General features: G+C 31.0%; 2 protein-coding genes across 4 annotated transcripts; one reads left to right on the top strand and one right to left on the bottom strand.

Annotated features, from left to right (window-relative positions):
• The first annotated feature begins 2,380 nt into the window (after positions 1 to 2,380).
• On the top strand, positions 2,381 to 5,949 carry LOC106660955 (ras-related GTP-binding protein C). Its single transcript, XM_014384032.2, has 9 exons — positions 2,381 to 2,731; positions 3,066 to 3,196; positions 3,252 to 3,480; positions 4,709 to 4,886; positions 4,974 to 5,110; positions 5,174 to 5,316; positions 5,388 to 5,536; positions 5,596 to 5,651; positions 5,713 to 5,949. The coding sequence occupies exons 1-9, from the start codon at positions 2,729 to 2,731 to the stop codon at positions 5,779 to 5,781; spliced, it is 1,095 nt and encodes a 364-aa protein (XP_014239518.1). The 5' UTR covers positions 2,381 to 2,728; the 3' UTR covers positions 5,782 to 5,949.
• A 348-nt stretch (positions 5,950 to 6,297) lies between these two features.
• LOC106660971 (malate dehydrogenase, mitochondrial-like) lies at positions 6,298 to 13,853 on the bottom strand. Of its 3 annotated transcripts, XM_024225138.1 has the most exons (9): positions 13,766 to 13,853; positions 12,887 to 12,954; positions 8,486 to 8,556; positions 8,226 to 8,428; positions 7,367 to 7,501; positions 7,147 to 7,305; positions 6,969 to 7,070; positions 6,753 to 6,894; positions 6,299 to 6,692 (listed from the first exon to the last, which is right to left on the bottom strand). In XM_024225138.1, the coding sequence occupies exons 2-9, from the start codon at positions 12,889 to 12,891 to the stop codon at positions 6,457 to 6,459; spliced, it is 1,053 nt and encodes a 350-aa protein (XP_024080906.1). In that variant the 5' UTR covers positions 12,892 to 12,954; positions 13,766 to 13,853; the 3' UTR covers positions 6,299 to 6,456. The 3 variants fall into 3 exon arrangements, with proteins under 3 accessions (XP_024080904.1, XP_024080905.1, XP_024080906.1); XM_024225136.1 differs by lacking the exons at positions 12,887 to 12,954; positions 13,766 to 13,853 and adding an exon at positions 11,595 to 11,668 and having other exon boundaries at positions 6,298 to 6,692; XM_024225137.1 differs by lacking the exons at positions 12,887 to 12,954; positions 13,766 to 13,853 and adding an exon at positions 8,618 to 8,733 and having other exon boundaries at positions 6,298 to 6,692.
• Positions 13,854 to 13,881: the final 28 nt, after the last annotated feature.

Below are 13,881 nucleotides of genomic sequence, written 5' to 3'. Positions count from 1 at the left end.
CTATTGTCAATTCACTTACCAAACGTTAAAACATTATGCTAAATTTTGATTCACAATCGTAAGATTCTGACTGTTGGATCTGTATTTATATGCTTGTACAACTACGTCTGATAATCTTACTGCTATATCAGGTATGTTGTTTGCAAGCGTATAGTGTCCTCAAATGAATATACAATATTTCATTTATTTACTTTTTTTTACTTAATCAGATTATAGTAGTAACCATGTAAATAATAAAATGACTTTTATAGGTGGCGTTCGGATCGTAATTAGGATGTTTCTAGCCTTTTTATTTCTAAATTAAATAATTGTTTTAGGACAGTTGATGCAAATTAAGGAATGTACAGATCTAACATCTGATGATGGTAATAATTATAATAATATTAATAAAACACTCTGTTAGATCTGAAAATAGGATTTAAAGTAGCTAGCCTACTGACTTATAGACTTGACCATTATTTCTGGAAATCAAATCCAAAGTAGGGAATATGTTTACTATCCAGAAAAGTTTGAATTTTCACCATTTCAAGGCAAGAACGTGAATTTTTGTTTTGTCAAGTTGATGAACGTTTTTGAATTTTTACACTTGTGGGGAGATTTTTTCTTGAATTTGAAAAATTTTTAAAGCAAGTTTTAGAGATATTTAAATGGCATATTTAACCAAGAGTTTATTATATCAACTTCATTATTTGACCTTTTCTGCTCAGGCACATGTTTCTGCACTTATACGCTTAAGGTGCAACATCATAAAAAAAAAGCTCAAGTGGCTGGTGTTACACAATTAAAAGAGATCATTTGTAATAATAATAAAGAATTTTATTTTTTCTCTTTTATTCAGCATTGAAAAACATATCTGTATAATCTACACAGACCATGGACTGAAGTCCATCTGCTGAGTTGTGTTGTGCACTTAATACAATATACAACAGTCATATGCAGAGTTAAATTATATGTTTTAATGTTCAATTATAAACTTTCTATAATTCCAATCACCAAGGTGGTAGTCGTACAGTTTCTTTCAGCCATTACCATTTAGGTGTACAAGCTCCTCTCTAGTTAACATACTTCTGCTGAACCATCCGATCTTGTACTTCATTAACATAGAGCAAAGAAAAAAGTTATGAAACAAGTCTTCAATCTCCCACTGATACACGTTCTACCAATGTGGTTTTGTTCAAACCACCAGATAAACTTAAATCTAATTCTTTATAAAACACGTGGTATATAGAATTTTGGGTTTTAGTCATTAAGTTATTCTTAAAATTGTTATTAATATTCTCAACTAACCCGTCAAAACAAGGTGTTTCTCCCATTTACTAAATAAAAGTTACTACTCCAGCCATACGTGTCAAAAATTGTCCAAAATTTCTAATACCAGATAAGTTTTTATTTATTATTTCTTTTGCGGATACTTTTAGGACTAGCAATAAGGAACAACAAGATTAAGAATACATATAAATAAATGGCAATGCATTAGAATCAGAGATAGGGCAGAATTGATGTTTTGTCTGCTAGTATATCTGGTTTATGTAAAGGTTTATATAAAATATAATAAATTATATCTTTATATAAACCAGATATAAATACTGTCTTAACTTTGATTCTAATGCAGTGTCACTTATTTTTATGTTTTCTTAATCTTGAATTTGTTTTCTACAAACTTTATTAAGCTAATATATAATACACACAAAAAAAAGTGAGACAATTAATACAAATTTCCTTGTACAAAAGAAAAATATATAGATTTATGCCCAAGTTGATCCTATAGGCATCTTTGAGGTAAAACTGTTTAAAGGGCCGCAAGCAATACAATGAAATTTTTTTTTAAACAAAAACATTTAAAAAAGATAAATTAGTCTAAAAAATTTCTATGTTCTAAAAATCATCTTATAAACCTTTTATCTATCTAGTTAGACCAGGGTAAAAAAAAAATTATAAGCACATCCTCTGTGCTTTTTGATTTTTGAAAACTACATTGCCTCATATTTAAAATACTATTTTCTGGGAAAAAAGTAATAATCTATTTTAAAATTATTTTAGAAAATATTTAATCTATTAGAAAATATTTGAAGTAGAGATACGGGTCTATAATTTTTTAATGTCGGATAAGTTTTCCTTTTTATGAACTGCTATAACAACTGCTGAATTGTCTGCAAAAATTCTTGGATTGTGTCTTGTATAATTTGATTTTTTGTTTTTCTCTTAAATTGTAAATTTTATTGAACAACCAACTTTCTGTATGTGCTTTTTGAAGCAATGCTTGAAAGTTTTAAAGAGGAAAGGAGTAAAATAAAATTGTAATTGTCTATACTTCTAATACCTTACTGCAACATCTGTAAATCTGTACCTGTTATGTTGGTCTATGCTGTTTGGCGCTAGTGTAGTCCGTAGTCATTACTACTAATCTACTATCGTTAGCTTTGTTTTTGTGGATATTAAGAAGATATGGAGTAATGCAATATAGAGTACTCTGCTTTTTATGCCAGGACATATTCATACCAGGAAATATTTGTAATGTATTACTAGCGACGTGTACCCCAATTGCATGAGCATATGTCGTCGTTTCGGTTCTGAAACGATTAACCCATCGACCTCATGGCAAAGCATGAGCTCGGTTGAAGAGATATTTAAGGATTCATAAAGCAGGACTGCTTTAGCTTAAATGTGACTTACAAAGTTCAATAAATATTAACACCGATTTCCTGGAGAAAACTCCGTTTTTATCATTATGGTATGTTTTGGATAATTATGAATTATCAAGCATGCATTCTATTGGTAAATAACGTTGATAACAGTTATCACTTTGTTGTTAACAAAGGAAATTTTTTTTTGCTAAATACCATGTTATTAATAATTAATTAATACCAACAAGAACTATTAGCCATGTTCAGCTATTTAATTTATTTGTTTTTTAATTATAGTATGTTCAATATTGACAATTGATATGACGATTCAATATTGATTTAGATATTGTTTTTTCCTTTCTATTTCTAATCTCACATGCTGCGACATGAATAACATTTATTTCCCTCTGAGTTGTGTTTATTAAAGCTCTCATATTTCAGTCTTTTGAACAAGACGAGGACGACCAATACGGTCAGAGTTATGATGAACAGAAGGAGTTTCTGTTTGACCGTGATGGTGGTCTTAACCAAGATGACGAGAAGCCGAGGATTATTCTCATGGGACTGAGAAGGTAAGGCGTAAATAAAATTAAAAAAAAAAATCCTATCGATTACACATTATTGCAGGAGTGGCAAGTCGTCGATAGAGAAGGTCGTATTTCATAAGATGTCGCCCAATGAGACTTTATTCCTCGAGGGTACAAATAAATCTATAAAAGAAGAAGTGTCGAACTCCTCTTTTGTCCAGTTCCAAATTTGGGACTTTCCAGGACAGATTGACCTGTTTGATTCGAGTTCGGACTTCGAAGCGATCTTCGGGGCCTGCGGAGCATTAGTTTTTGTCATAGATGCCCAAGTAAGTTGATATCCGGCTTTACTTACACTGGAATTGACTACAAATCAACGCCCATATATGTCCAAGCATTCCCAAACAAAAAAATATAATCAGCCCTCTCACACTGGAACCGACATAATATCAATCCCAGCAAGTTTTTTTGTGTTCGACGGACGACGTAAGAAGAATATAATTTTCATTGCATTGAAGCTTACATATTGTTTTTACAAAACTCATAGAACTCGATATAAACTATTTATATTAGTATGTACTTATTTTTGAGAAAGTACATACAAAAAAAGTTTGCAGATTCCTTATACAGTCATTATTTTTACATTATACTCATAAATACATCATCTGGCCAAAAAAATGTTTTCAATCCATGCTTGTGGCAGGGTGCGAGGATCCATTCACACTAGTTTGCATTACAAATCTCAATTATTTTTGATCCATTTGCTTCCTGCAATTATATTAAATATTACGAGATTGGCACAATAGATGAGGGCATGTGCATGTGTTTCCATTTTCACCTGGTTTTAAGCGAATTGGCACTTTTCGCTGATTTCTGGTCCCGTAAGATGTGAAGCATTAGTACACTTTTTGAGAAGTTGTTAGGATTTGTCCTGAGAAACAATTGACCCAAAACGTAGGTAATTCTTTTAATTAAAGAAATTGCCTTCTAAAAAAATGTAAAAATTAGAAAAAAAATATTATTACAAATTCATGCCAACCAAAACAGAACAATCACTACTGACGGACAAATGGCTCTGACAAGTCTGTCCCAATATGAGAAATAATTGTTTAGAAATCGTGAGATGCGGTCTGGTGTGACGTAGGTTTCAGAAAAACATTTTCTTTATTGTGCCAACGTTTCGATCTTTATTGAGATCATCTTCAGGGCCTGGGATTTACAAACATTGTTTACATATAACAATTACATTTTGGATGTGGAAAAGTGAATTTATACAATGCAAAATATATTTTTTTATGTATTCAATCAAAGTATCTCCACATCCAAAATGTAATTGTTATATGTACACAATGTTTGTAAATCCCAGGCCCTGAAGATGATCTCAATAAAGATCGAAACGTTGGCACGATAAAGAAAATGTTTTTCTGAAACCTACATCACACCAGACCGCATCTCACGATTTCGCATGAGTAAGGTGCCCTTAGTCGTAGTCCGTTCCAATGTGAGACAAACCTCAGAATTAATGACCTTTTGTGTTTATTTACTTTTTAATTTCAGGATGATTATATGGATGCTCTGAATAAATTAAACACCACTGTAACCAAGGCTTATAAAATCAATCCGAACATACGCTTTGAGACGTTTATACACAAAGTCGACGGTCTGACTGAAGACAACAAGATGGAAACACAGAGAGATATCCATCAGCGTGCTAACGATGATCTCTCTGACTCAGGTAAAAAATCGACCATTTACACAATTTCTCACGATCTCCAAATAATCATTTACACAAATTGCAATTTTTTAATTTTATGTTTAATAGGTTTTGACAATATAAATTTAAGCTTTCATCTCACTTCAATCTATGACCATAGTATTTTTGAAGCTTTTTCTAAGGTTGTGCAAAAGCTTATACCTCAACTTCCTACATTAGAAAATCTGCTCAATATATTTATCTCTGTGAGTTTTTCCTTTTATTCGGTTTAAATATCTAAAGGCAATAATAAATATTTTTTATTTTAGAATTCTGGTATAGAAAAAGCTTTTCTGTTTGATGTAGTTTCTAAGATTTACGTAGCAACAGACTGTTCTCCAGTCGACATGCAAAGTTATGAACTGTGCTGTGATATGATAGATGTAGTCATAGATTTGTCTGGTATTTATGGGTTCGTTTTTCTTAACTATTTATCAGTAGGTCATAGGTTTCAGATTTATCATGATGAGAAATTTTTTACAGCATGAAAGAAGATATTGAAAACGAAGCATTTGACGATAAAAGCTCAAGTCTGATTAAATTAAACAACGGAACAATCCTTTACTTACGTGAGGTCAATAAGTTTCTCGCCCTTGTGTGCATACTTAGGGAGGACAATTTTGAAAAACAAGGTTGGTATTGGGAGTTGAACCTTATAATATAAACTCGCATAACTCATTTTTTCCTGTAGGTGTAATCGATTACAATTTCCTTTGTTTCCGAGAAGCAATTCAACAAATAATCCAAGTAAGTACTTTTAAGTTATTTTCTTTTTTAATGCAAATTTTAACATTGATCTGTTAATAAGGTTCGGGATAAGATGGCAGATACAGTAGATGTAAATAATGAACTATTGAATAATTCAGTTGAATCGTAGTCTACGTTTATTTTGTAAAATACATTATTAATGTTCCATAAAAGTATAAACGACAAACTATCAGGTTGCAATAAAATGGTGGGAATTGCCACAGAATTTTAATTTTTGTAATTTGTTTCATATTTAAAGGACTTAATAATTAAAATATTATTTTTTGATATTATTTTTTGATCTAACTTCTTTGCAGTTATATTTTTCTTTTTTCTAGCATTCAGAAACTTTTTTTAACTCGTGCTTCATATGCAATGTTTTTAATGAATATAATGAAATGATCACACTAAAAAATGGAGTGATAAATTAAAGTAGTCATTTATGCTAAGGTTTTACTGGAACTTATGTGATAAACTGTGTGTTAATGACTGCTAGATTAATTGAAATATTAATTTACTTAAGTTAAATCTGTATATTTAAAAAAATATTTATGTTTGTACTGTTAATAATTAATTGTTTAATACATTTATTTTAAACACAGTTTTGTGATTTGTGAATTTGTAAAAAAAAATAAAAATAAAAATACTTTTTTCTAAATCCTTTATTTGCAAAAGAGAACATAATAGCCATGTCAATAATTCAGATGTTCTTTTATTATACATTAATTTATATTTTCCTCTTTTTGGTTGAAATTTCAGTGCTTTCTGCAGTTTGGAGGAGGCTTAATTTTTTGTTTAATGGTTTTTAAAAGATTATCTTGTTCTTTATTACATCAGCTATGAAATTTTCACCACTTTCTATGTCCCTTTTCAAGAACGGGATTGCTGTTTCTAGCAGGCAGCATTCATAGCTAGACAAGTCTGGTATACCTAGATTTTTTTGCACTCCACAAGGACCCAGCTGGACTGGGGTGGCAAAATAGGGCAGCTCAGGGATGATATTTGACATCAAGTAGGCACATTCTATAATATTGTCTTGACCTGGAACAAAGTGTATAAATATTTCTTGGTTTTATAAACAGGTAATATGTTTATTTATACCACTTAGGGCTTTGGCCAATGACACTGCAAATCTTGTCGCTGCAAAACCCATGGATAATGAAGCAGTGCCTTGGTTGTTCTTTGCTTTTTGAACTTCATCCCCTGCAGTTTGCAAAGCTCTTGTGATTCGTACCACTTCTTCCTAATGTGAAAATAAATTATGTACTGATTTTCTGTATTCGCATTTCTTCGGTAAATTCTTCAATCGTTACTTACTGTAGTCAGTTGAGCGCAAGGTTTTGCTTGCGATAGGACAGGCACCATCGTTGAAGGCGAGTGTCCTCCAATTATCGGAACTTCAACTGTCTCCGGAACTACCTGACAAACAAAAAAATTTGGTATTTCATGTACCTTTCATTTTTTTAATTATACCTGAATATAACTATTGAATTACTTGTATAACTTCTGATACAAGTGTGTTTGCTCTAACCACAGTCAAAGTTGTTACGCCAAACATCTTACAGGGGTCAACAAACCGGTTGAGTCTTTTGAAAACTTCACAAGTGATGGGAAGAGTACTGTTCACAGGGTTTGTACAAACAGCAATAAATGCCTATAAAATTCCTGATATTAGTTTGTGCTTTTTTTTTGTTGCTGTAGAGAATCATTTTTACTTTAGGACAGTGAACAGCACAACTTCTTGCTAGTTCATATACGGTTCTACAGTTGGCTGTAAAAAGGTCATCTTTCGATCCTGGACAATATTTTTCGGTTGTGTGCCCTGCAACTATCATTACTATGTCTGCTCCCTAAAAAATAAATGCTATTTTTTCAAAGCCTTCTCAATGAAGTATTAAAAAAAATTGCTCTTAATGAAAGATCTTCCTAAGCTATAAAATTTGTGACTTTATCATACCTGATGATCAAGACAGTTCAACTTTATGCAACATTGAAAACAAGACATTAAAGTCTAAACTATTTTAAAAAATTATACTCCTTTATTTTATTATTAATTAAATTGAGTTTGTTTTAAAGAAAACATAAACCACACTAATACAGATGCATCCATCTTCAACACTTTAATTTTTTCTTTATGTCGTATGTGTTAAGATATGATTTTTTTGGAGGAAAGGAGAGGGTTAAGAAATTCCAGGGGCATTAGAGGGAATCGAACCCACGACCACCGTATCTGCAAGCCTAGAGACTGTCCCCTACTTTCTCTAGGGTGGTTTTGAGTCGCTCATGTCACTAAATTTTCAATTCAAACATACTTTTCATAAAAAATAATAAATCAATCAAAATAATTTCTTTGGTTAATATGACCAATCAAAACAATTTGATTATTAAAGTATTTTGATTTAAAAAAAAACAACAATCATTTCAGTTTGAGTGGAACAGGGATGATACACAAAGAAAACCTTTCAAATTATTATTATTTTTTAATAAATGAACACATGTTTTTGAACACATTGAAAACAATATTGTTGATGAACGAATAAGAAATTAATTTGTTTGTTTTGTTAAATGTGTTACCTTAAGAGCTGTTTTTAGGCCACTATGCCCTTCGTGTGAAGTGACTATATTTTGTGTGTCAATGTGATTCAACTCCATTGCAAGACCTTTAGGATTGACAGAATCTTGGATGGCGATCTCATCAAACCATGGTGACTGCTTTAACATTAGACACAGCGTATGTCCTATTTGACCCATTCCTCCTAAAACGGCTATCTTGAGACCTGGAAAATGGACCGTGTAGATTGAGGGCAAATTGTAGAATCAAACGAAGAAATCACCCCTTGAAAAATCTAATCCTTTGAGCGTGCCTGTCCCCCATCTCCCAGCGTTTCTGCCGACTGTAATGAATCTAGAAAACATTTTGATTTAGAGTCTAAAATTTTGCCAATAAAATTTCCAACATTTATTACAGAATTATTGTATCATATGTTTTTGCAATTTCTTTTTTTAATAGAAATTTATTTTTTCTAAAGTAAAAAAGGCCGCATGGTGCCACACGCACACACTCCATTGCATTTTGAGTTTTAACATTTTATTACCTAATTCAGAAATAGAGCAATTCTGAAGTAAAATATCAAATTTTTATTATTGACAATGATAAATTTTTAACTCATTCAGCATATATGTATGACAAATGTGTAATATTTTATTAGAACTTTTAGAATTAAATCTAGTATCTATGAAATTTACCTAGATAATTAAAATTAAGCAAGTATTTGTGAGATTAATCCGTTTGCTATACCCATGAGTTTGGTCGTTTCCAAACTTTTTGGTATACCTATCCTTATAGACTGGCACAAACTAAATTGTAATAATTGTCTGACCCTTTGTCAATGAGTGTAGTTAAATGTAAAATCCTATTATATAAATAATTAATATATGCTTATATTAGATGTAGGTGTAGATAAATTGGTCGAGGTGTGTAGAATAAGGCGTCCTTTAATTACATCCCCGTTCTATGCATATAGCACATCAATGAGTTCTAGTTCATCAAGGAACTTGATTAGTAGGCCCAGCCTCAGTGGTTAAACTTGCATTACCATATAAATATAATTAAAATTATTCACTCTGTTCTGAATTTTGGCAAATTTCTGGCTCTTAAGTGCTAATTTTATTTATAGTTAATGAATTTCTTGTTCATGCATAATCTTTAAAAATATGTTAATTTTACTAAAATTAGCATGCATGCCACAAATATGAAGTAATTGTTGATGTACAGGAGGGGTATATGTTCCGTGTGTGAATGAAAGGTCATACTACTTTACAATCAGTTATCTTTTTTCAAACTACTCTCCAATAAAATTCCAAGGACAATACCAGGATTCAAATCCAGAACTGCAAATGTGGCATATTCTAATTTCCCAACGACTCTCTCCTTTTCTTTATGAATATATAAATAATTGAAAAACAAATCTAAATCCATGATGTCTGAAAGGGTAGTGGAGTGTAAAGTCTCTTATAATGTGAAAGAGTAAAAACTGAAGTGGTTTAAAACATCACCAAGTAATATCCAGTCAATATTTGGGTATTCATTATTGTATTATTTATTTATTTATTTAATTATTAACACAACTTGACACACAGAACAAATAAACTGAAGCATAGTCATAGTTTTATGATTTATAACTTGTAAGTGTTCATTTTTAAATCTAGTATTAATAAAGTATATATCTATTAACATTAGATATTTACAAATATATGTATAACATCATAGTAATATAAATATTATATGCAGTATAGTTTATTTTTGTCAAGTACACTAAAATTTGTAATGCTTCAAGGCAGTGTCATTGGACCTTTTCTCAGCTTTATTTATGGCAGTAATTTTCATCAGATGTGACAACATCGTCAACAAGCAATTTGCTGGCAGCAATGCTACGCTAGGCAGAAGACAAATAACTTAGAATGCAAAAGAGTTGCAAAAACTGATGGACAACACAAACAATGTTGGTGTTCATCGTTCATAATGAAAATGACCTAAATCCTATGAGTGTTTGATAGATATTACTTTAGACTCCACCATAAAATCTACTTTCAAGTCTGATACTTATCTTTGGCTCAAAAACAAAAAATTTCGATCTCTCGTGGAGAAAGCATAGGTGTTTTCTCATTTGCCACAACTCACCTATGTGTATCTGTATTTTCTATCTATACAGCCACCAAAACTGTTTATATATATAAGAACATAATATATTAGCTAAGGAAAACGTATGTATTTTATGTTGCATTGTTTTAATGGGGGAAGGGTATCGCGAAAAAAAGGGCCAGGGATGATAGTGGGAGCCGAACCCAGGACTGTGGGTGTCTTTGAGCCAAAAGTCTATCATGCTAACCACCTAGCTACTGCGGTCCCTCCTCTGAAGCTGTCTTGATTGACCCAACATCCGTCTCCATCTAGCCAAAATTAAGCCCAACATATTCAAATTATGAAGGCTAAAAATCACTCTTCCCATTAATCATTAATGTTCAAATTTTTACTTTTGATTTTGGCTCTAGTTTTATCTACATATTCAATCCATTCTGTACAATTTGATTTTTGTGTTCTGGATTTTGTAAATAAAGTTATGTCAGTCTTATGTCTATTTTCATAGTGATTTTGTATCTCCCTCCGTCATCTAATTAGGAATGACTGGCTATTTTAAGTATCTAATTTTAAATATATTTCTTTTAAAGTTTGCACCTCTTTGCGATGGAACCAAAATTATATAATTTTAAATATTTGAAGGAAAGGGGTTCTCCCTAGATTTTATTCTGTCTGACCTGAAAGAGGTCCGCTAGCTAAAAAGTTTGGGAAGCCCTGTTCTAGTCATTCACTACCTTTCCTTATTCCAGTTATTATATATTGCACATATTCCTATTTATATTCAAGTATTTTATTGTGTTAATGTAATATTGATTTTATTATTATTATTTATTATTTTTATCAAAACAATTTAATTGTTAATTTCATATATTATACTTTTATATTATTATGTCATTACTTCAATTATTATTTCTTATAAATTTTATAAATGTACTTCCCTATTCATTGTATATTTTCTATTATTTCATTGTAAATTTTAGTGTACTTTGTAAACGGTCACTTTTTTACATTTTGAACAATAAAAAAGGTGTGACTGCCCATTAAATAAATTATTCCTGGATCAATGTTCATAATGTATTTTGTTATTATTTTTAATGCATATAATTTAATTTTTATTTATTTATTGGCATTTGCCTTTTAGCCACAGCTAGATACTCTATCTGGTAATTGGGTCTAGTGCCACTACCCCAGCTATTAAAATTTAATTTTTGTCTATTTTACAAATTCATACTTTCTAGGCTTAGTATCTGGAATTAATTGAAAGGACATTTCATCAAGTTTGTCACTTTTTCCAAAAGTCTTACCTGTGCTTACTATGTTTATGGCAGTTCATAATTATATGCTCTGGTGTTTCCTCTACCATACATATATTACATACTGGTGAGCTTTTTATGTTTAGCTTGTACAGGTACGAATTATACATACGGCATGTCCGTATCTCAATTTGCATATAGTCAGAAGTCTTTTCCTACTAACTGTTGACTGAATCCAAGGAACCATCACCTTCTTTTGTCCCTCTTAATCTAATATAGAATTTCCCTTTTTCACTGGCTCATATTTGTTCCTCTCATTATTTTTCCTTCTAAGGCTAGCTGTCTTCACCTCTGTTACTATCCCATTGATTGTAGCTTTCTTAGCCAATAGTCTAATTTCTCATTTCCCTCGATCCCTTTTGGCTTCTTATCCACACAAGGTACATCGTTTTACCTTGGGTATACAACCTTTCTAAATAGGACAATATTTGAAGGCATGTGCTATTATAAGAGAGCCTATTTTGGCTACAATGGTTTAGGCGTTGACATGGTGCTTATCACTGTAAGGTCCCAGGTTTGAATCCAGCAGCTCTGTATTCGAACTCAACATACTTACAAATGTTTTTTTTTTTTTTTTTCAAAAACACTCGCACCACAAGAGTTGATATGAACTTTACTTTTATGATCTCTCATTAAAAAATAAATAAAGTTGTAATGCACATAGTTTTAACACATATAATAAGGATCAAATGAGTGTATACTATAAGAATTGATTTGACAGTGAATGAGATCAAAAACTTGTTCTTTAACATCTCATTGTTGTTTATAGCAAAAATTTAGTATATTTAATTAATAATTAGAGAAACATACTAGATATTTAATATGGATTTCTGGTGGGTATATTTAGCATATAGTTCTTAGAATAATTGTTTATAATATAATATATAGGAAGAGAATAATACTTTATTATTTATAAAATTATGTAAAGTGAGTTTGCTTACATATCAATTTCATAATACTCAATTCATGTTGCGATTTGCACAAAGTAAATTATTTCATGAAATAGCAATTTAACATATAGAATTTACATACATATAATGTATTATTCTTTATAGGAATGATCTATGTATTGTTCCTATAAACACCAATAGTAAAAGAAAAACAATTTAACAGACAAAATTTGTAAAGAATAATCTAACAACACAAAGTTAAATTGGATTTTTCTTATAAATTGCAATTGTATAATTAACAAATAATAAATTTTCTACATTCTTAACACAAATATTTTCTGCAAGGGGAATACTTTCTTTATGAAATACACAGTACTTTTTTAATAGATTTACCTCATTTTCTGGATTTAAGAATTTGTCCAATTTAACATTATTATCTAAGTCTCCAAGAATTTGTAATTCTGAAAAAGATCATAATGTAATATATCAAATCCATTATAAAATAAAAACCCTTAATAGTTTCTTTTTTGTTCAAAAAGTCACATACATAAACATCTAAATAAAATTCATTATTTGTCCTCTGACTTGAGATTCATGTTTTTTTAAGTCTATATATAAATATATAAAATTGTTTTATTTTAAGTTTTTGTTGTGTTTAGGGATTAAATAAATTTGATTAAATGATTGATTGATTGATTTGACAAAACCGTATTTCTTCGTGGAAGGGGCGCCCTTTCACAAAACACCCAAAACGAGGCGTCAGTGTTGTTATACAGTTCCCTTCCTCGGAATCGTCACGTTTCATTAATGAGAATATTTTTATACTTTTTTTAATTTAACAAATCTACATTCTGACGAGAACAATGACCAGTTTAACGTAAAGCCGAACTAAGTGAGTCACTTTTCTCGAATAAGCGAAAAATCGTATGCCTGAACTTATTTCTGACTTGCTCTTCTACTAAGAGAGAATGAATGATAAAGAGAGTACGAGGTGGAGCGAGAGATTTTCCCATAATAAACCTTGTATGAAATAAACCTAATTTTATTAGATTGTATTTTCTCAAAAAAACAAAAAAAACCGTTCGAAGTGACTTTCCCCCCGATGAGACTGACCTATTCGACAAGATTGTTCCATTAGTACCCCTTGGTATTGTTAAAAAGTGGGAGGTGTGGAATGTCGAGAATGTACTATTGTACTCTACTGTAATAACCAGCTAATGATTCATACTTGACATTCCTCCATCTGCAATGACATTTACCAGCTTGACTTACAACACACACGGCTCGTGCTGGGTCGATAAATCATCACTGATGACGAGTGAAAAGTTGTAAATTTGTTGTTCGAAGGTGGAACGAACGACGTTTTATATTGCGAATCATCCGTTTTA

Source organism: Cimex lectularius, unplaced genomic scaffold, assembly GCF_000648675.2.
Source record: "Cimex lectularius strain Harlan isolate CLEC.00 unplaced genomic scaffold, Clec_2.1 scaffold24, whole genome shotgun sequence".
NCBI lineage: Eukaryota > Metazoa > Arthropoda > Insecta > Hemiptera > Cimicidae > Cimex > Cimex lectularius.
This window is presented reverse-complemented; position numbering and strand designations above follow the sequence as displayed.

Bases quoted from the DNA above. Each gene is read 5' to 3' on its own strand.
- LOC106660955 (XM_014384032.2), top strand. The intron at 5,317-5,387 runs GTTCGTTTTTCT...AATTTTTTACAG, and splicing joins GATTTGTCTGGTATTTATGG to CATGAAAGAAGATATTGAAA. The intron at 5,537-5,595 runs GTTGGTATTGGG...TTTTTCCTGTAG, and splicing joins GGACAATTTTGAAAAACAAG to GTGTAATCGATTACAATTTC.
- LOC106660971 (XM_024225137.1), bottom strand. From the start codon at position 8,718: ATGGAGTGTGTGCGTGTGGCACCATGCGGCCTTTTTTACTTTAGAAAA. The intron at 8,557-8,617 runs GTAATAAATGTT...AATGTTTTCTAG, and splicing joins ACATATGATACAATAATTCT to ATTCATTACAGTCGGCAGAA. The intron at 7,306-7,366 runs GTAAAAATGATT...GGAATTTTATAG, and splicing joins GTGCTGTTCACTGTCCTAAA to GCATTTATTGCTGTTTGTAC.